The sequence below is a fragment of the Pagrus major genome, chromosome 7 (genome assembly GCF_040436345.1).
Source record: "Pagrus major chromosome 7, Pma_NU_1.0".
Taxonomy (NCBI): domain Eukaryota; kingdom Metazoa; phylum Chordata; class Actinopteri; order Spariformes; family Sparidae; genus Pagrus; species Pagrus major.
This window is the reverse complement of record NC_133221.1, coordinates 16908809-16924527: the sequence shown is the minus strand read 5'-3', so window position 1 is coordinate 16924527 and position 15719 is coordinate 16908809. Positions and strand designations below refer to the sequence as shown.

At 43.6% G+C, this 15719-nt stretch overlaps 1 protein-coding gene across 1 annotated transcript in view; it reads right to left on the bottom strand.

The window, feature by feature from the left end:
• lrp1ab (low density lipoprotein receptor-related protein 1Ab) overlaps positions 1-15719 on the bottom strand; it is a 90192-nt gene that overhangs the window by 33753 nt on the left and 40720 nt on the right. Inside the window, exons 7-27 of the mRNA XM_073469537.1 lie at positions 13294-13456; positions 12612-12834; positions 10969-11158; positions 10371-10514; positions 9963-10199; positions 9591-9771; positions 9184-9406; positions 8548-8737; positions 8321-8443; positions 7870-8010; positions 7427-7552; positions 6704-6820; positions 6519-6599; positions 6264-6431; positions 4920-5102; positions 4390-4587; positions 4004-4249; positions 3462-3659; positions 1448-1652; positions 1087-1251; positions 611-855 (exon numbers count right to left, since the gene is read on the bottom strand). Of these exons, the coding sequence (XP_073325638.1) occupies positions 611-855; positions 1087-1251; positions 1448-1652; positions 3462-3659; positions 4004-4249; positions 4390-4587; positions 4920-5102; positions 6264-6431; positions 6519-6599; positions 6704-6820; positions 7427-7552; positions 7870-8010; positions 8321-8443; positions 8548-8737; positions 9184-9406; positions 9591-9771; positions 9963-10199; positions 10371-10514; positions 10969-11158; positions 12612-12834; positions 13294-13456 (3747 nt within the window). The remainder of the gene's footprint in view (positions 1-610; positions 856-1086; positions 1252-1447; positions 1653-3461; positions 3660-4003; positions 4250-4389; positions 4588-4919; positions 5103-6263; positions 6432-6518; positions 6600-6703; positions 6821-7426; positions 7553-7869; positions 8011-8320; positions 8444-8547; positions 8738-9183; positions 9407-9590; positions 9772-9962; positions 10200-10370; positions 10515-10968; positions 11159-12611; positions 12835-13293; positions 13457-15719) is intronic.

The following is a 15719-nucleotide window of genomic DNA, read 5'->3' as shown; positions in this document are numbered from 1 at the left end:
AGTGAGAGTGTCTACGAGACCTGTCAACACAGCTTGTTGCCTCATCACTGTCATGGGCATTGGTTTCAGCTGTCTATCAACAATTCTGGGAGATCTCTCTTTTCCTGCCTCCAATTACAGGGCCCAGTGCGTCTCTGCTGCCCACACACTCTTGGGATCAACACAGCCACTGGCTACTAAACATCAAGGTGACAGTTCAATGTGACACAATACTGCAAAACACTTTTGACAATCTTTTTGCCATCTTGCCAATCATGTGTGTGTCTGTGAGATCAACACATGACATTTAAGTCACAGGAGGAGGGTTTTATTTCCTACCCAGCCGGTGGGAAATGCCAAACAGTGAGGTGACTTTTTGATCAACAAGGCAGCGGGAGGTGTCCAAATCGCTGCTGGTGTGAGGAGACAACACGTCTCGCAGCTCTAAAAGGTCAGCTGTCTTTGGGGAATGGGAGTCGTGAATCAACACGGTCAGCAATGAACTGTGAGCTTGTCGCCGTTCTCCTTTGAGTTAAGCCCAAGTCAGTCAGACATCCTGGCAGGCAGGGGTAAATATGACATATGGGTGCTCTCTCTCTCTCTCTGTGAGTGTATCTGGTGTGCAACCTACCCTGGGGTTGTCTGGACGGGTGATAGACCTGCAAGTCAAAGGGTTGTGTGTTGGTGCGCTGGACTACGGTGACGTTGTGTCCAGTCCATTTGTTGGCTTTAGCCAGCGTGTTAGTCCTCCAGTCAGTCCAGTAGACCTCGCCTCCATACATGGTGACAGCGAAAGGGTGGGACAGATACTCATGGCCCCGCAACACTTCAATCAGCCCAGAGCCGTCGTACATAGCAGAGTAGATCGCATCTGACCTGGAGAAGCATTAAAGCAGGGATAACATGTGCATGAGCTAAACATTCCTGTTGCTGGTGGAGTCTGTTCTTTCTATGCAGTTTTACATAAGCAAAGCACATCTGCAGCTTTCTTAAAAAATTAATAATGGCAGGCAAAGAGAAAAAAGACTGAGCGAATGGGTGATGTAATGAGTGAGTGGGTGGATGCAGCGCAATGAGAGCACTCTGTTTATTCAGAGCAAACACTACCTGGCATCAATCCAGACAATGCGCCTTTCCATGTAGTCCACAGTGAGTCCGTTGGGCCAGCCACCGCTGCCTGTCTCTCTGTGGATGGTGCGTCTGCCTTCACCGCTCATTGATGCTGCCTCAATCCGAGGCAGACTGGCATCCCAGTCTGTCCAAAACAGAATACTGCCAACAGACAATAAATCAAAGTGAGGAGGGATTTTTGTTGATGTGTACAGTACGGTCACATGAGAGCATATCTGTTTCAGAAAAAAACATAATAGGAGGAATTCATCCTGAAATAAATGCTACTGGAAATTCCAATAACTTCTTATTCTCTAAAAGAGTGATAACAGCTGCAGAATAGATCTGTGCTTCTTACCCATCACGGGGGTCTAGGGCGATGGCTCTTGGATGCTCCACCTCCCCAGCCAGCAGGGTGGTTCTCATGGTCCCATCCAGTTTGGCCACCTCTATCTGGTCCAGATTGCTCTCCACCCAGTAGATGTTTCCTGCTATCCAGTCCACAGCCAGGCCTTCTGGGGTAGCCAGTCCATACTGAATTACCACCTCGAAACTGGTCAGGGCTGAATGGGAAACAGAGAAAGAGGGACAAATTTAAATGAAAAATGCCTTCAAATCTTTTGGATAACATCTCAAGTCAAGTCATTTTGTGCACCTATTTAACAATGTTTGCCAAAACAAATAAAAGAAATGTATTTCTTTTGTATTCTTTGGTTTGAACCAACCAATCTCAGCCAATAATATCATGACATCCATGCATCAATCAATCATTATCTTTTAGCGGTACAGATGCAACAGCATGATAAGTCTGTGTGTTTTTGGCTGCTTGCCACCTTGTTCCATTTTCTTAAAATACTGTTTACAGGGCCTCTGGTTGAAATGTATTGACTTTTTGAAAAGTGGAATGTGTAACAGCTCCAAATTATGCACAAGGCTTTTTAGAGTCGACTGCTTCAGCAACTACATCGTCTCTTTCTCCCAGATTGATAACGCTAGCCCCGCTAGGCACTCGCCTTTAAGTGTTCAAATAAACTTCCTCATAATGTTTTATCCCGCCCACCTGTTTTCATATTACACATCACAATACAGAAGCTAGTTACTCTAAAAATGCCTTTCATCTGGACTACAACTAGGATGGTGTTTGGGTGTTTTATAATTTCTTTGACAACTGAATAGCAAGCTGAATAAGGGACCAATACTAATATTCTGTATGCTTCTTTTAATGTGAAGAAAAGAAGGAGAAAAATAGCAGCTGTAATTCAGCTAATTTAATTTAATAGCTTGGCTCCTGTCACTTACACCAAGGAGGGCAAATCTCCAGCAAGCACATATGGTTATTGCAAAAAAAATTTACAAAACCCTGACAAACAACGAATTGTTCAGAGTTCTTTACTTTCACTTTTATTTCTTGGTGCACAGCATACACTGCTGCTGTGTCTTTCAGTGTGGTTTCCAACAGCGCTATCTTCCCAACCCCACTGCCCCAATTCTAAGAAAACAAACATCCAACCCCGAATCTCCCACTCTTTAATCATTTCCCAGAAATGATGGGCTCTCATGCAGAAGTGAAAACCAAAATGTGTGATCGTCTCTGGCCAAAGACGATAAGACAAGCACTTCACTAAGCCTTCCAGTATAATTAGAGTGGGACAGGCCTTCTTCACAGTTTTCCTAAAGGAATGCTTGAGTCATGGCTGCCTTTCTGTGTGTGTGTGTGTGTGTGTGTGTGTGTGTTGTTAGTATGCCAACAACTTTGGAGATTCTGAAACGGCTTCAATAACAAGCAGCAGGAGCCGATCTATGAGTTGGTCACAATGTCGCTGCTCAGGAGCCCTGTTTTAATGGTGAAGTTGGAGGGCTGGGAACTGGAACTGCAGTGTGTTGTGCCTCCTACGCTACATCAGTGGTCTGGCTGCAGTCACGCACAGCGAGTACTGAGACAAATGGGAAGAGACAAAGCCTTCCGTGTGCCCCCTAAGTGCTGCGCTGGGAACATAACCTTGATTGGCAAGGAGACCTGGGGTTTTGGAGCAGGAAAGGCCGACTATGACCCAGGAGATTTATTCAGGGTCACAGACCGCCGTTGCTGACCACAGACTCTTTTTAAAAACATTTGGCTCTGAGAAACAACAGAGCATTTGCTCAGTGGAAGTTAATTTACGAGAAATAATCAGTCAAAAGCATAAATATGATTTGCAATCTAAGAGGGAACAAACCACTTTTTTAGTTTTTATTTTACTTAGGAAACGATGACACTGAAAAATGAACTTATTACTATGTAAATTAGACCGTTCTTCACGGCAATTCACTTCACCACCTCATCTATCTTTCTGCTAAAATTACTGGCAGCTGAAGCTAACTGGCGGCCTCACCTCCATTATCAGACAGTTTCCCACGGTAGATCTTGTCCTCCACGACATCGGTCCAGTACAGGGTGCTCTCGTTGAGGTGGAAGTCCAGGGCGATGGTGTTCCTTAGGCCTGGTACCAGCACACTGAACTCCCCCTTGTGAAGCTCAATCCTCCTGATCTCATGGCGGTTGGAGAAGATGATGAACGGCTTGAAGGGATCTGAAGGCAAAGAAGTTGGACCCGCAAAAGTGTTAGTGTCTCAACACAGAAAATCTCATCTCAGAGTCCAGATTCACAAAATCCCTGTGTTAGGTCTTGGATCAAATCCTGCCACTGCTGTCTCTGTGATATCTCACCTCCATCTGTCCCTTTCAAAGACAAAAAATGCTTCTTACTTTCTGAGAAAAAAAAAAATCTATCTATGTACAGTACAGTCACTAATTTTAGCATTTCTCTAGCACAAGAAGAAAAATACTTCTGCTCTCAATTTGAAGCCAAAAAGAAATTCTTCAGTTTGTAGGTAAATAAAGTCTTTGTGCCAAAAAGTGCCTGTTTTTTATTACCAGTGCTTTTGCAACTCTCCATGTCAGACTCCAGCTCCCAGCCTTCATAGCAAGAGCACTTGACGCTGGATTTCTCCTGCTCGCACTTCTGGCTACACTTGAGATGTTTGGCGCAGAAGCTCTGGATCTGGCAAGTCTTGTTGTCAGCTCCCAGCTCCATGCCCAGGGGACAAGAGCACATGAAGCCTTCCCCAGGAATGATGCTGCAGTTGTGGCTACAGCCGCCGTTGTCTAATGCACACAAGTCTACAGGAGAGAAACAGAGATTAAATGGTAGGAATTTATCCGAGATAGAGTTGTATGTACTGTGTATGAAGGTACAGGACAAAAGAACCAGGAACTGAGCACATTTTCAAGTTGTGTTTTGTGTGTTTAGAATGATTTACCGCAAAGTTTCTCATCAGAGCCATCCGGACAATCATCAGTGCCATCACACAGCTTCTCAGTAGGCAGACAGATGGAGTCGTTGGTGGCACACATGTGATGAGACAACTTGCACACCAACGCCTCGCAGTTGTCCTCATCCGAATTGTCTTCACAGTCACTGTCGCCATCACAAACCCAGGCCTTGCTGATGCAGCGAGCTGTCAAGACCGCAACATTTCTTTTAGTTTTAAGATTTTTATCTAAGATCTTCACAGATCAATTTTAAAATAGTTGTAGGGGTTAGTCACACCAGCATTTATGACAAAAGTTAGGACCAAAAATCAGTTCATTTACATTAAAAAGCTACATAAAGGAATCTTGTAGCATACAATTTCATATAAACCTGCTCGCTAAATGAGAAGCAATGGTGATAACTTCCCTCGAGCCACAATCTATACCAACTAACAACAAAACTGCATCTTTAGCTTTAACCCAAAAAGGTTCATCATCCTTAACCTCTGGTACTTAAACTGAGTGAAAGCATCCTCACCAGAGTCCCTGCAGCTAAACTTGACTGCTGGGTCACACATGTGGGTCACACCCTCGCAGTTGCTCTCATCACTCAGGTCCATACAGTCTGTGTCACCGTCGCATCGCCAGCGCATGGGAATGCACAGGCCGTCCATCCGACACTGGAACTCATCTACATGGCAACCGCCTGGGGGACGGGTAGCTGGAGAGAAAGCAGCGAGGACAAATTGTGAAAGTTAGAAGACAATAAAAGATGAAGTGTGCAGTTTAGCCAATGAAAAAACACCAGTAGAAAAACACGGGCATCGGAAAAATGACTGGACTGGAATCACAAACAGGAAACAACACTTGCACGGACTGCACACACCGAGAAGAGGAAGAATAGGCCATTCTAGTCATTAATTAATGTGTAGGTTTACTTGGATGCTGGGTTAACAACCTGAGACTGAGCCAAGTTAAACAATGACACACACAGCTCACTAACTGATGTCACAGGCAGATTAAAAGCAGCAGTGAGGAGGTGGCACAATCACATCCCCTCATGGCGAAGGTCAGCTCTTGGCACGGCTAAAGCAGGAAATGGGCCCGGGGACCTTTCAGCACAGGACTACAATATACAGGAGGGGAAGGCGATAGTATTGCTTTTTTATTTCAGCTAATGACTTCCAGACAGCAGGCCAAGACAGCCCGCAAACACACACACAGCCAGAAACACACACACACACACAGAGCACAGATTGCTCATTAGACCAACAGGTCATGCTGGGCCACGTTTTTGCATGCTGGGACTTGACAGCAGTTGGCAGCGTTTCTGCATGGATCAAACAGTACATACAACATCATAACACACACTGGGTGCAGGAGCGTATGCTGCAAGCCAGACCAACTGCGGAAGAAAGAGTGCGACACTGTGCTATGACGCTGCCTAAGTCAGTGTTACAAAGGGTGGTTACCCAGCGAAACTCACTGTTCCAAATCAGCCGACAGCTTTTGTTTCCAACTGTACACGTGTAAATTCATATCATTGCAGCAGAGTCAAAACATCTGTTCCATTTGCACAAGACCATGAAAGAGTTTAATTGTTATCTAACCACAAAACATAATCACATCCTGAACAGAGCAACTGAGAGGATTTGCTGTAAATGATAAGAGGAAGCCAGAGGGCAGGCAGAGGCATGCAGAGCAGAAGAAACAGACATCTTCATCGTGACAGCGTCTTTACAACTGTAAACAGCAACATGTAAACAAAGTGAAATACAATACATGATGTGATGAAAGCTCGACTCAGGTACAGCTGACAAAAGTTCAAACAAAATACCATAAAGAGCAGTTTTCATTTAGTAAACACAGTATTGTTACTTACCCTGGTTGGTACAGTTGGCATGAGTCTCGTCACTGTAGTCTCCACAGTCATTGTCGCCATCACAGGTCCAGTATTCTGGGATGCAGCGGCCACTGTTACATTTAAACTGGACGCTGGAGCAGGAATGGCTGCAGCCGGCTTCATCACTGTTATCCCCACAGTCATTATCTGTCATTGGAGATTTTATTTTCAGTTATTGGATTTTTTTAAAATACAGTTTCATGGTAGATAAAGGATGTCTCAGGCGATGATTACCGTTATCACAGCGCCAGTTGATGTTGATGCAGCGGCCATTGGCACAGGTGAACTGGGTCAGAGGGAAGCAGGTTGGGTAGGCTGAAGAGAGGATAAATCGGGTATCAGAAGCATATTTGTTGTCTCAAACTAACACACGCTATTCTGAGAAAAAGCAACAATATGAAGGTGCAGTATTAACTCACCACAGGAGTCCGGTTCATCTGAGCGATCTCCACAGTCGTCATCCAGGTCACATGTCCAGGAGATGGGGATGCAGCGCCCACTGGCGCAAGGGTACTGGTTTGGTGGGCATGTGCGAGCTGGCAGGAAAACAATGTGTTAAACAGTGAAGTGCCATAAAAAGTCCTCCTTCATTATGCAATATCCCTGACTCAACAGTCAATAACTCATCACTATAAAAGTGCTCATAGATGTAAAATATAATGACCTAATTTCCCAAATTTGATCGCTACAAAAAGTACTTAAAACCAGTTGTAACCCGAAACAACACACTCATTTTAATTTAATTAAGTTAAAGTCAATTTGTAATCTCCTTCAAGTTATTTGAGACACTGAAACAGCCATTATAAAAGCAACAAATGCTGTTAGCCAAGGGCCAAGATCAATACATCCTCCTGGACTGTTTGTACAATCCTGCTGGCATCCGCCACACTAATTGTAACTGAATTAACTCAAAGCCAGTAGATGCCATTTTGTCTGCTGTTAATGCAACTTGTCTGCCTCCCTTAAGTTTCATTAGTCTGATGTATCTCTTTTTTCACTTTTATTTAGTGTTCTAATATATATTCTTTTTCCCAACCTGCAGCACAAGTAATGCAATCAAATCTTGTATCTTACAAATCAAAAGATGAATGAAAAACTATAATGCTCTCTTAACTAAAAAGATAGTCCAGCTGTGTACATACCAGAGCAGGTGGTGTTGGATTCATCTTCATCGTTGCCACAGTCATTGTCGCCGTCACACAGCCATCGCAGGGGGATGCAACGGTTGTTCTGGCATTTGAATCGGTCAGCTGGGCAGGTGTGTTGGTCTAGGGGGAAGAAAATAACTTTTTTTAAGACTTTTTTTAAAACATGTTTTGGTTTTATATATCCAACTTGTCACTTTAAATGGTGTATAAAAAAAAGAGAGGAACATCCAAGATAAATATGAGTCCCTAGTTATCACTATAGCCTGATGAGAAGCAAGTTGGCCAATGACATTACAGCCTTATTACACTGCATGGAAAGAGACAATCGTGGAAATTATAGCTTGCACTGTCCGTTTGCATTAGTCAAGACCCTTGAACAGATTTTTTGTTTATGTATGTGTTGCTGCGTAACCATGACAATGACGCGGCACACTTACGGCAGAGCTCAGGGGCCTCGTCGCTGTTGTCCAGACAATCGTTGTCTCCGTCACACTTCCAGCGCTCTTGGATGCAGCGGTTGTTCTTGCAGGCAAACTCCCCGGGCTGGCACTGGGGCGGGGGCACGTAGGAGGGGTTGGCTGCAGATGAGATCAGGGGTAGGAGCAGAAACAGATGGGCCATTTAGACAAGGGCAGAGCACCAAAACAAAGGAAAGCCTTTTGGTGCGTAGGTCAGCTTTGATCTCTCCTAAAGTTGCAAAAATATTGGTAGAGGTTTTTGAAAGCTTCTCTCCAGATTTGGCAAAGACAGTGTATAGTATAGCTTTGCAAATGGAAAGTACAGCCGAGAATTCTTGAGCAGCCTTAACTCCTGCAGAGTAATGAATTTTCCATGACCTGCAACATGGATCTTTGGTGAAACCTTTCTCCTGGTAAAGCTGCTAAGTACCTTTGCAGGTGACATTATCGACATCCAGGATTTGATCGTCAGCACAGCCACAGGACCTGCCGTCCGGAATAGCAAGGCACAGACTGCTGCAGCCACCATTGTTAACTCGACACACATTGGAGCCTACACAGAAAAGACAATCCAAGAAGAAATGTTGAACATTGTCTTCATATTTTACTCATTAGTATGTCATGAAGTGAGAATGAATGAAGAGAAGGGAGATATACCTTGCTGCTGGTGTGCATCATACACTCTGATCTCAAAGATGGGCGGCCTCTCGTTGCGGAGGAGCGTGACTGTCTTGGTGACCTGGTCCAGTTTGTAGATGCTGCCGCCACGGTACTCATTCCAAAAGAGAAATTGTTTGTAATGGCATAAGCCGAAGGCGTGGTTAAGCTCCTGCCCCTCATACACCACCTGTTAAATCAGGAGAGAGATCTGGGTTAGATCTCCAAATTAGACCCATGTTCCAACGAACTGATTATCTTGATGTTATGACCACAATGTTGGGATTGAGCATTTTTTTTAAACCCACATATGTACTTTTTGTTGCAAGGGGTCTCTCAATCAAACAAAACAAAGTGTGGGATCATGGGAATTATTGTTTTCATTGTTAAATAACAACCATTGCTGATGAAAATCTATCTAGTGACAAGACAATCTTTTAAAGCTTTCGTCACATTTGCTGACTTCACTCTTCAACTCTGTCCCAGAGGTTATAGTGACAGGCAACAAAAGGAAACTGTTATCAGGAGTTAAAGTATGGATTTTTTGGGGTTTAAACATTGTTGAGAATAATCTCTTTTATCACCTGTAAATACAGACATACACTGCCGTCTAAATACTTTCTGAGCATTACCAACCTTTCGCTCTGTCGTGTTGAGGTAAACCAACTCAATACGGTCGTAGTAAGCATCCACCCAGTACAGGATACCTTGGGGAATGTCCAGACTCAAACCATTCGGCCAAAGGACCGTCTTACTGGTCAGGAACACTTGATGATTGGAACCATCCATCCAAGCTTTCTTGATCTTCCCTCTGTTGCTCTCTGTGGGGTCCTCCTCCCAGTCAGTCCAGTACATCCACCTGGGAGACGATAAGAGGTATCAGCACATTCCAAAGCCATGTGAGATAAAACATTTCTGGGAGCTGACAAAATGTAGCTTTTGAGTTTTGACACTCTTTGATTAACAATTAACAACTTCAACATAGCATTTACGAGAAAAGAAACCCCTTTAAAATAACAACACCCTCCCCTCCAGTGTCTCACCCATGCTGCGGGTCCACCACAATTGCACGAGGGTGGCTCATCTTGCCCTCAATGAGAGTCTTGCGGGTCTGAGAAGCCTTCTCCAGCCTGGCCACACTGATAGTCTTCTTAGGCCCATCATCTGTCCAGTAGAGATTACCTCCCATCCAGTCTACAGCTATCCCTTCCACTGTGTGAATACCTGAGATAAGCAAAGGAAGCCGGTGTGAATAGGAATATTAGCTGGCCAATTCAGGATTTATATCATGAGAATAAAGTGAAAATGATATGACTGAATTCTCTCCTTCCTAAATTCTATGTAGGAGCCAGGATCTGGTGAGAGTGTATAAATAATTTCCAGAGCCACGGGCAAAGCCATCATTTCATTCTTACCTTCCTTTAGTATGGTGTCTCTCTCTGTGCCATCTATCTTCTGTCGTCCAATAATGTAGCTGGTGGCATCAGCAAAGTAGATGAACTCACTAGCAGCATGGAAATCCAGAGCTCGGGGGTTCATTAGGTTCTCAATGGGAATCATGTACTCATCAGGCACCTTGGCGTTCATGTCCATGCCCCTGATGATACCGGGGCGACCCTTACCGTACACTAAGAACAACTCATGATCTGGTTCTGCAGAAGAAAAAAAAAAAAAAACATTCTCAATGAATAAATGTAATTACTTCCGTCAGCGATTTTGGAAACGCCATTACTTCATTGCCGTCATCAATCATCACGGCTGAAACTAATAGGAAGGCGTTCGTTTTTGTCAAAATTAATTTTTCCCTCAGTCTGGATACTTACTCTTGCAGGACTTGCCGTCGCTGCCGAGGCTGAATCCAGAGCGACAGCGGCAGGTTCGGGTCTTGTGGCTGTTGCTCAGCAGACAGATATCAGAGCAACCTCCGGCCTTCCCAAACTGATCCAGGGCACAAGCATGGCTGCGTACTACGCCAGGAGAGAGGGGCAAAAATACAACAGTCATGCAGTAGTAAGTGCTATCAACGGATTGTCCTGATTGGATCTGACTGAGAACACGAGGACACGCTATGGTCGCGACTTGCATGTCACAAGGCAGCCATGCCCTAAAACAAAACCTGAGCTGTCACCTATTTTACTCTAAATGAGACCATAATTTACAAAATGAACATCATGCTGCATTAAAAAAAGACAGGAAACTGTACGTGATGATAAATTAGGTGAGAAGTAGAGTCATTTTTTTCATAAGCTTACATACAAATGGATTTCTATTTGCAACCAGTGGAGCCATTACAAAGCATGCAGGTTTTACTGCCACTGCGTTGGCTTTACTTTTCAGACCTGGAAGCTATGTTCACTTATCATACTGTCTATGATGGATGTGGATAAGATGAGTTAGCAACCAAGCTTCTTATGCGAGTACCTTGAGGTTGGCGCCTCTGGTGGTACACGTGCAGCGCTGCTCCCCGATCCACCCGCGTCACCACCTGGAAGTCAGAGCTGTTGAAGCGGTTGACTCGGATCACGCTGGTCTTGGGGTTGAGGTTGCCTTCGTCTGAGTTGGTGGCATACAAGTAGTTCTCAAATACAGTCAGCCCGTACAGGTGCTCAATCTGAAATATATGGAGACAATAAAGCAGTAAAATTAAGAAGTTGGTCTTATTTGCTACTGAAAATGCTCGGAGGGAAAGGAGGGAGTTTGGATAGAAAAATGTAACCTGCTACTTCATTATACATATAATAGTAAAGAATAAACAAACTGGTTCAACACAACTATATCAACCAATTACATGACTATCACTACCAATGACATGAAGTGCTTGTGTGATTGGTAGTTATTTAACCAAGATAATATGGATCATGAGCAAAAAGGCAAAAAGAAATGGTATGAGACTGAACCCCCTAAAAGATCTAAGGTTATGAGGCTTATACTATGGGGAAAATTAGTTTGGAGTAAGAAGGAATGTTTTTGTTGTAAATGAAAGTATAGATGATTTATGACACAGTGGAAAATGCTTATGGACTAACTGATATGATGCTTGTAACCATGGCTGTTTTGTTGTTTCTTGTTTGTTTTGTCTGTTTTTGTTTCCTTTTTCTAAATTAATGGTTGTAAAAAGTCATAATTAAACAAACACATTTTTTTTGTGGTTCTCAATAAATATTGACGTTTAAAAGAAAAGGAAATGCTGGCCTTCTTAGTCAACAGCTCATGGTGCATGACTAATGTGTGACATTGTTGATGTACACATTTTTATGTCGAACACATCCTGGTAAATTACGCAAGATGAAACTTTCCTAACAAACTATTTGTCAATACAAAACAGATTTTGACAAATTCTAAAAAATGTGAAGTAATCTCTGAAAGACCGAGACAGACAGATGCAGACAGACACAGACAGGGAGATAAAGAGATAGTGTTTGTGTAAACTTGGCACAGGGCAGCGTAATGGCTCCACTTCCCATCTGCTGTTAAACAGAGAGAGATTTTACTTTTATAAGGGTCTATGCTACGGAGCGCTCCTCTACTGTCAAAAAGATCTATCGGTTGGGATCATATTACCTCCCCCACCTCACACACGCTTCACCACCACCACCACCACCACTACCGTCCTCCCACCACTTGGTCCTGATTTCATTAAGATCATTACTCCACTTAAAGTTTGAGCCAAGCTTCACTAGGGCCAGACTAATATGTTTAGAGAGGCACTAGCCAGGAAAAATCACATACTCTTTAAGTAATATCAATCAAGGCAATAAAAAGGAGTTATCCCCTGGAGGGGCAGACTATCTTTGCCCAGATACATGGGAGACAAGTGGAAAACAGTGCTGGCGCTAAAGATGAAGTTAAATCAATGATGATAGATTTGGAAAACAGATGTTGTGTGTTATCAAAAGGAAGACTGAAAAGTCAATAGGGACTCAGGGCTATTGCTGTTGGGTTTAGTCTTTTAAAAGATGACTGAACAATAATAGGTAAATATTCTTGAGTGCATGTCTGTCTATGTTTGGGTGTGGTTGGTATGATTTGTGAGTACAGTTATCCAATCGTCCATAAATCCTCACCAGCAGGCCCTGAATGATGGTGTGTCGGTTCTTGCCCTCATAGTCAACCACCTCAATGTAGTCCAGGTAGGCGTCAGCCCAGTACACCATCCGGTTGACCAAGTCCAGTGTGATACCGTGGGGGAAGACAATCTTGCTGTCCACTAGCTTAGTGCGGTTCTGACCATCCATGTCACAGCGCTCCACCCTTGGCGTTGACCCATAGTCTGTGAAGAACACTTTGCTGTAGCAAAAGGAGAGGAGCAAAGCAGAATGGGTGATTAAGTCAAGTTAAGATGACAGAGATGGAAATTTTATGATTTTGAAATTGGATGACCATGCTTTAACCTAATCTGTCAATATGACCTGACATTACAACAACTGACCACAATGGAGATATTAGTCATTATCAAGGATTGGAAATTATTTCCAGTCCAATAAAAGATAGAGAAGTGATACTGTGGAGAAGGGAACTACATCAGATACCAGCTTGTCAGCATCAGGAACCTGAAACAACCAACTTGAAAGTGTTTATGTGGCACAAGTATCTGTCTACGTTTCCATCTGGAGGAAGTGCTTTGATTTTTGACTGCTTGCTTGGTCAGCACGTCGTCTGATCATATGACAGAATTTCCTCTCAGGCGTTGCTAAAACAGAACTGAGGGTAGCATTAGGTTAAGAAGAGTGGAGGGGAAGTACGGACCCCATGGCCGGGTCCAAAGCGATGCCTTTAGGGTTGTACAGCTCCTGGTCCAGCAGGGTCACGCATGTCTGGCCGTTCTTGTTGCAGACAAACACCCGGTCGTCCACGTCATCCACAAAGTAGAAGTTTCCGGTCAGCCAGTCGATAGCCATCTGCTCCACATCTGAGGGTTGCAGAAGAGGAGAAAGAACAGAACAGAAGCATTAAGAAAAACAGAGCCTCACGGGAGTACAGTCATATAACTCCTGGTCATATACCAGCCTCAATTCAAAAACCTCTCATTTTATGATGCCTAACCCTGCTCAAGAGTGCCCACACTCCTGAAAAACAAAATAAAAGAGGTGAATTAATGAGCTTCTGTCATCTTACTGCACAACTAGCTCTAACAGGTTGTCCATTACAAGCACTCCACTTATCTTTGATTAAGACAAGCCGGGCATGGGGGAGGGAAAGAAACATTAAAAGTGACAGATAAAGAGCGTGAGGTGAAGGCCTCCACTTTCTAAACTGAACTCCTTTCAGTAGACTAGAGCAATAACACAGATCTCCTGCACGGAGAAAGAAACTAAAGATGTTACTTTCAGATGAATTTGAGGATATACTGTGTTATGCTAATCTGTGTTTCGAGAGGAGGAACTAGGCTCAAACATTGCCAAATAATTATACACAGACCCGCAGCAAACAACTTCATTCAAAAAAGATACTATCCCTATCAATATCAGGAAGAGGGTGATATATGATGGTGAGATGTATATATGATATATAAGATAATATAATATAATATAATTCACATTATCTTTATGAACATCAAACCATCCAGTGACCCCTGGGACCATTTGCATTTGACCATCTACTCTTTTATTTCTTTTATACAAATTACAAAAGAAAAAATGTGTGCAAATTTTGTGAGAGTTGACCAGGCAAAAGGGTTTCATCATGGCAACACAGAGCCCAAAATACTGAGAACATGACATTTTGTAACCTCACTGCTTACCAAGCCAACCCAGAAAGAGGAAACATTGCAGATGGAGACCTCCATTTCAGATTAACCCCCAGCATTGAGCAACTGAAGTGCTAAGTTGGCAATGGAAACATTTTCCCCTCTCTGAGAACTCTGTCCTGTGAGACAGGGCGCAGAAATCCCAGCCCACAGGGGAACCCAGCTGTGATGTGGTGGGGGGCTTGAAGATACATACAGCCTTGTGTTTTTACAGCTGCAGCCACACTTCTTTTCAAAGCAGAACACTGTATACACAAATGCACATCACACAGGCTCACTACTCACACATACAGCATCAAAGTCACCACACCTTTCTTGCCAGATAATCCATGGGACCACATTAACATTGGGGTACACCAGTAGGGTCACAGTCACGTTCCAAGGCTTTGACCATTCATAAAGAAACCTGCACTATAGCTCCCCCGTCAATGACAACCATGCTGCAAAAAGACAGAGCTAAAACAAGTTCCACAACAGAGCTTACACACATCTGGACCCAATGTAGACCCCCCCCCAACCCACCTACCAGGCATACAAAGAGCTTCAAAAGGCTTGCCCCACATGGTACTTACAGTATGCCTGGTGCTCAATATAAACAGAGGTGAGGGGGTTTGTGGCAGCGGTTGGGAAAGAAAGACAGAAAGATACTCATGGTGAAATAAATTCATATCAGAACATTAAAAGTTTTGGAGCGACTCCAAGATAAAATAATTTATCGACAGTTGGCAAAGATGGAGGCTGTCTCGCATCTAAAAAGGGAGGTAACTGTGAATACGTGAGCGAATAAAAAAAATAATAAAAATCAAAGTCACAAGAACAGAGGGTGTAAAAACCAGTCCAAGATGTTTCATAAAAATCAGAACCAAGATCCTGACAAATGGGAAAGTTTGTCACGGAGTTAAGGGGGATAGCGATACTCCCACTGGTATCAGCTCTAAAACCTTACTCCTCTAAAGAAATCCAGCTGGAGGCCTGGCTGCACAAGGCATTGATTAGCCTCGTATACAGAGCAGAGAGCTAGTTGTGCAACACAGCGACTATTGCGTTGTGTAACAGGCTGGTGTACCCCCTCATTCAGAGAGCCGGTCTGTTGACGTCCTCACTCATTCAGCTTCTGGTAAGTGGAAAGTTTGCTGGGAAACTGAATGAACCCACCCCTTTCTTCTCATCCAACCACCCTGCCCTCACAACCCCTTCTCACTTCCTGTCCCTTAACACCTAGCAGCTCACACTGCTCCGAGGAAAGGCTTCACAAACTGAAGGGGGTCTTACTGGCAACAACAAACATGCTTTCGCCCAAATAGCCTAAGTATTTACATACAGGGCCACAGCCTATTTAGTTCTTCAAACAAGCATCACAGAATTTGTACTTGAGTGTTATTTCCTCTATTTGTGTGTCGGTGCAAGTATTCTTTTATTTACATGT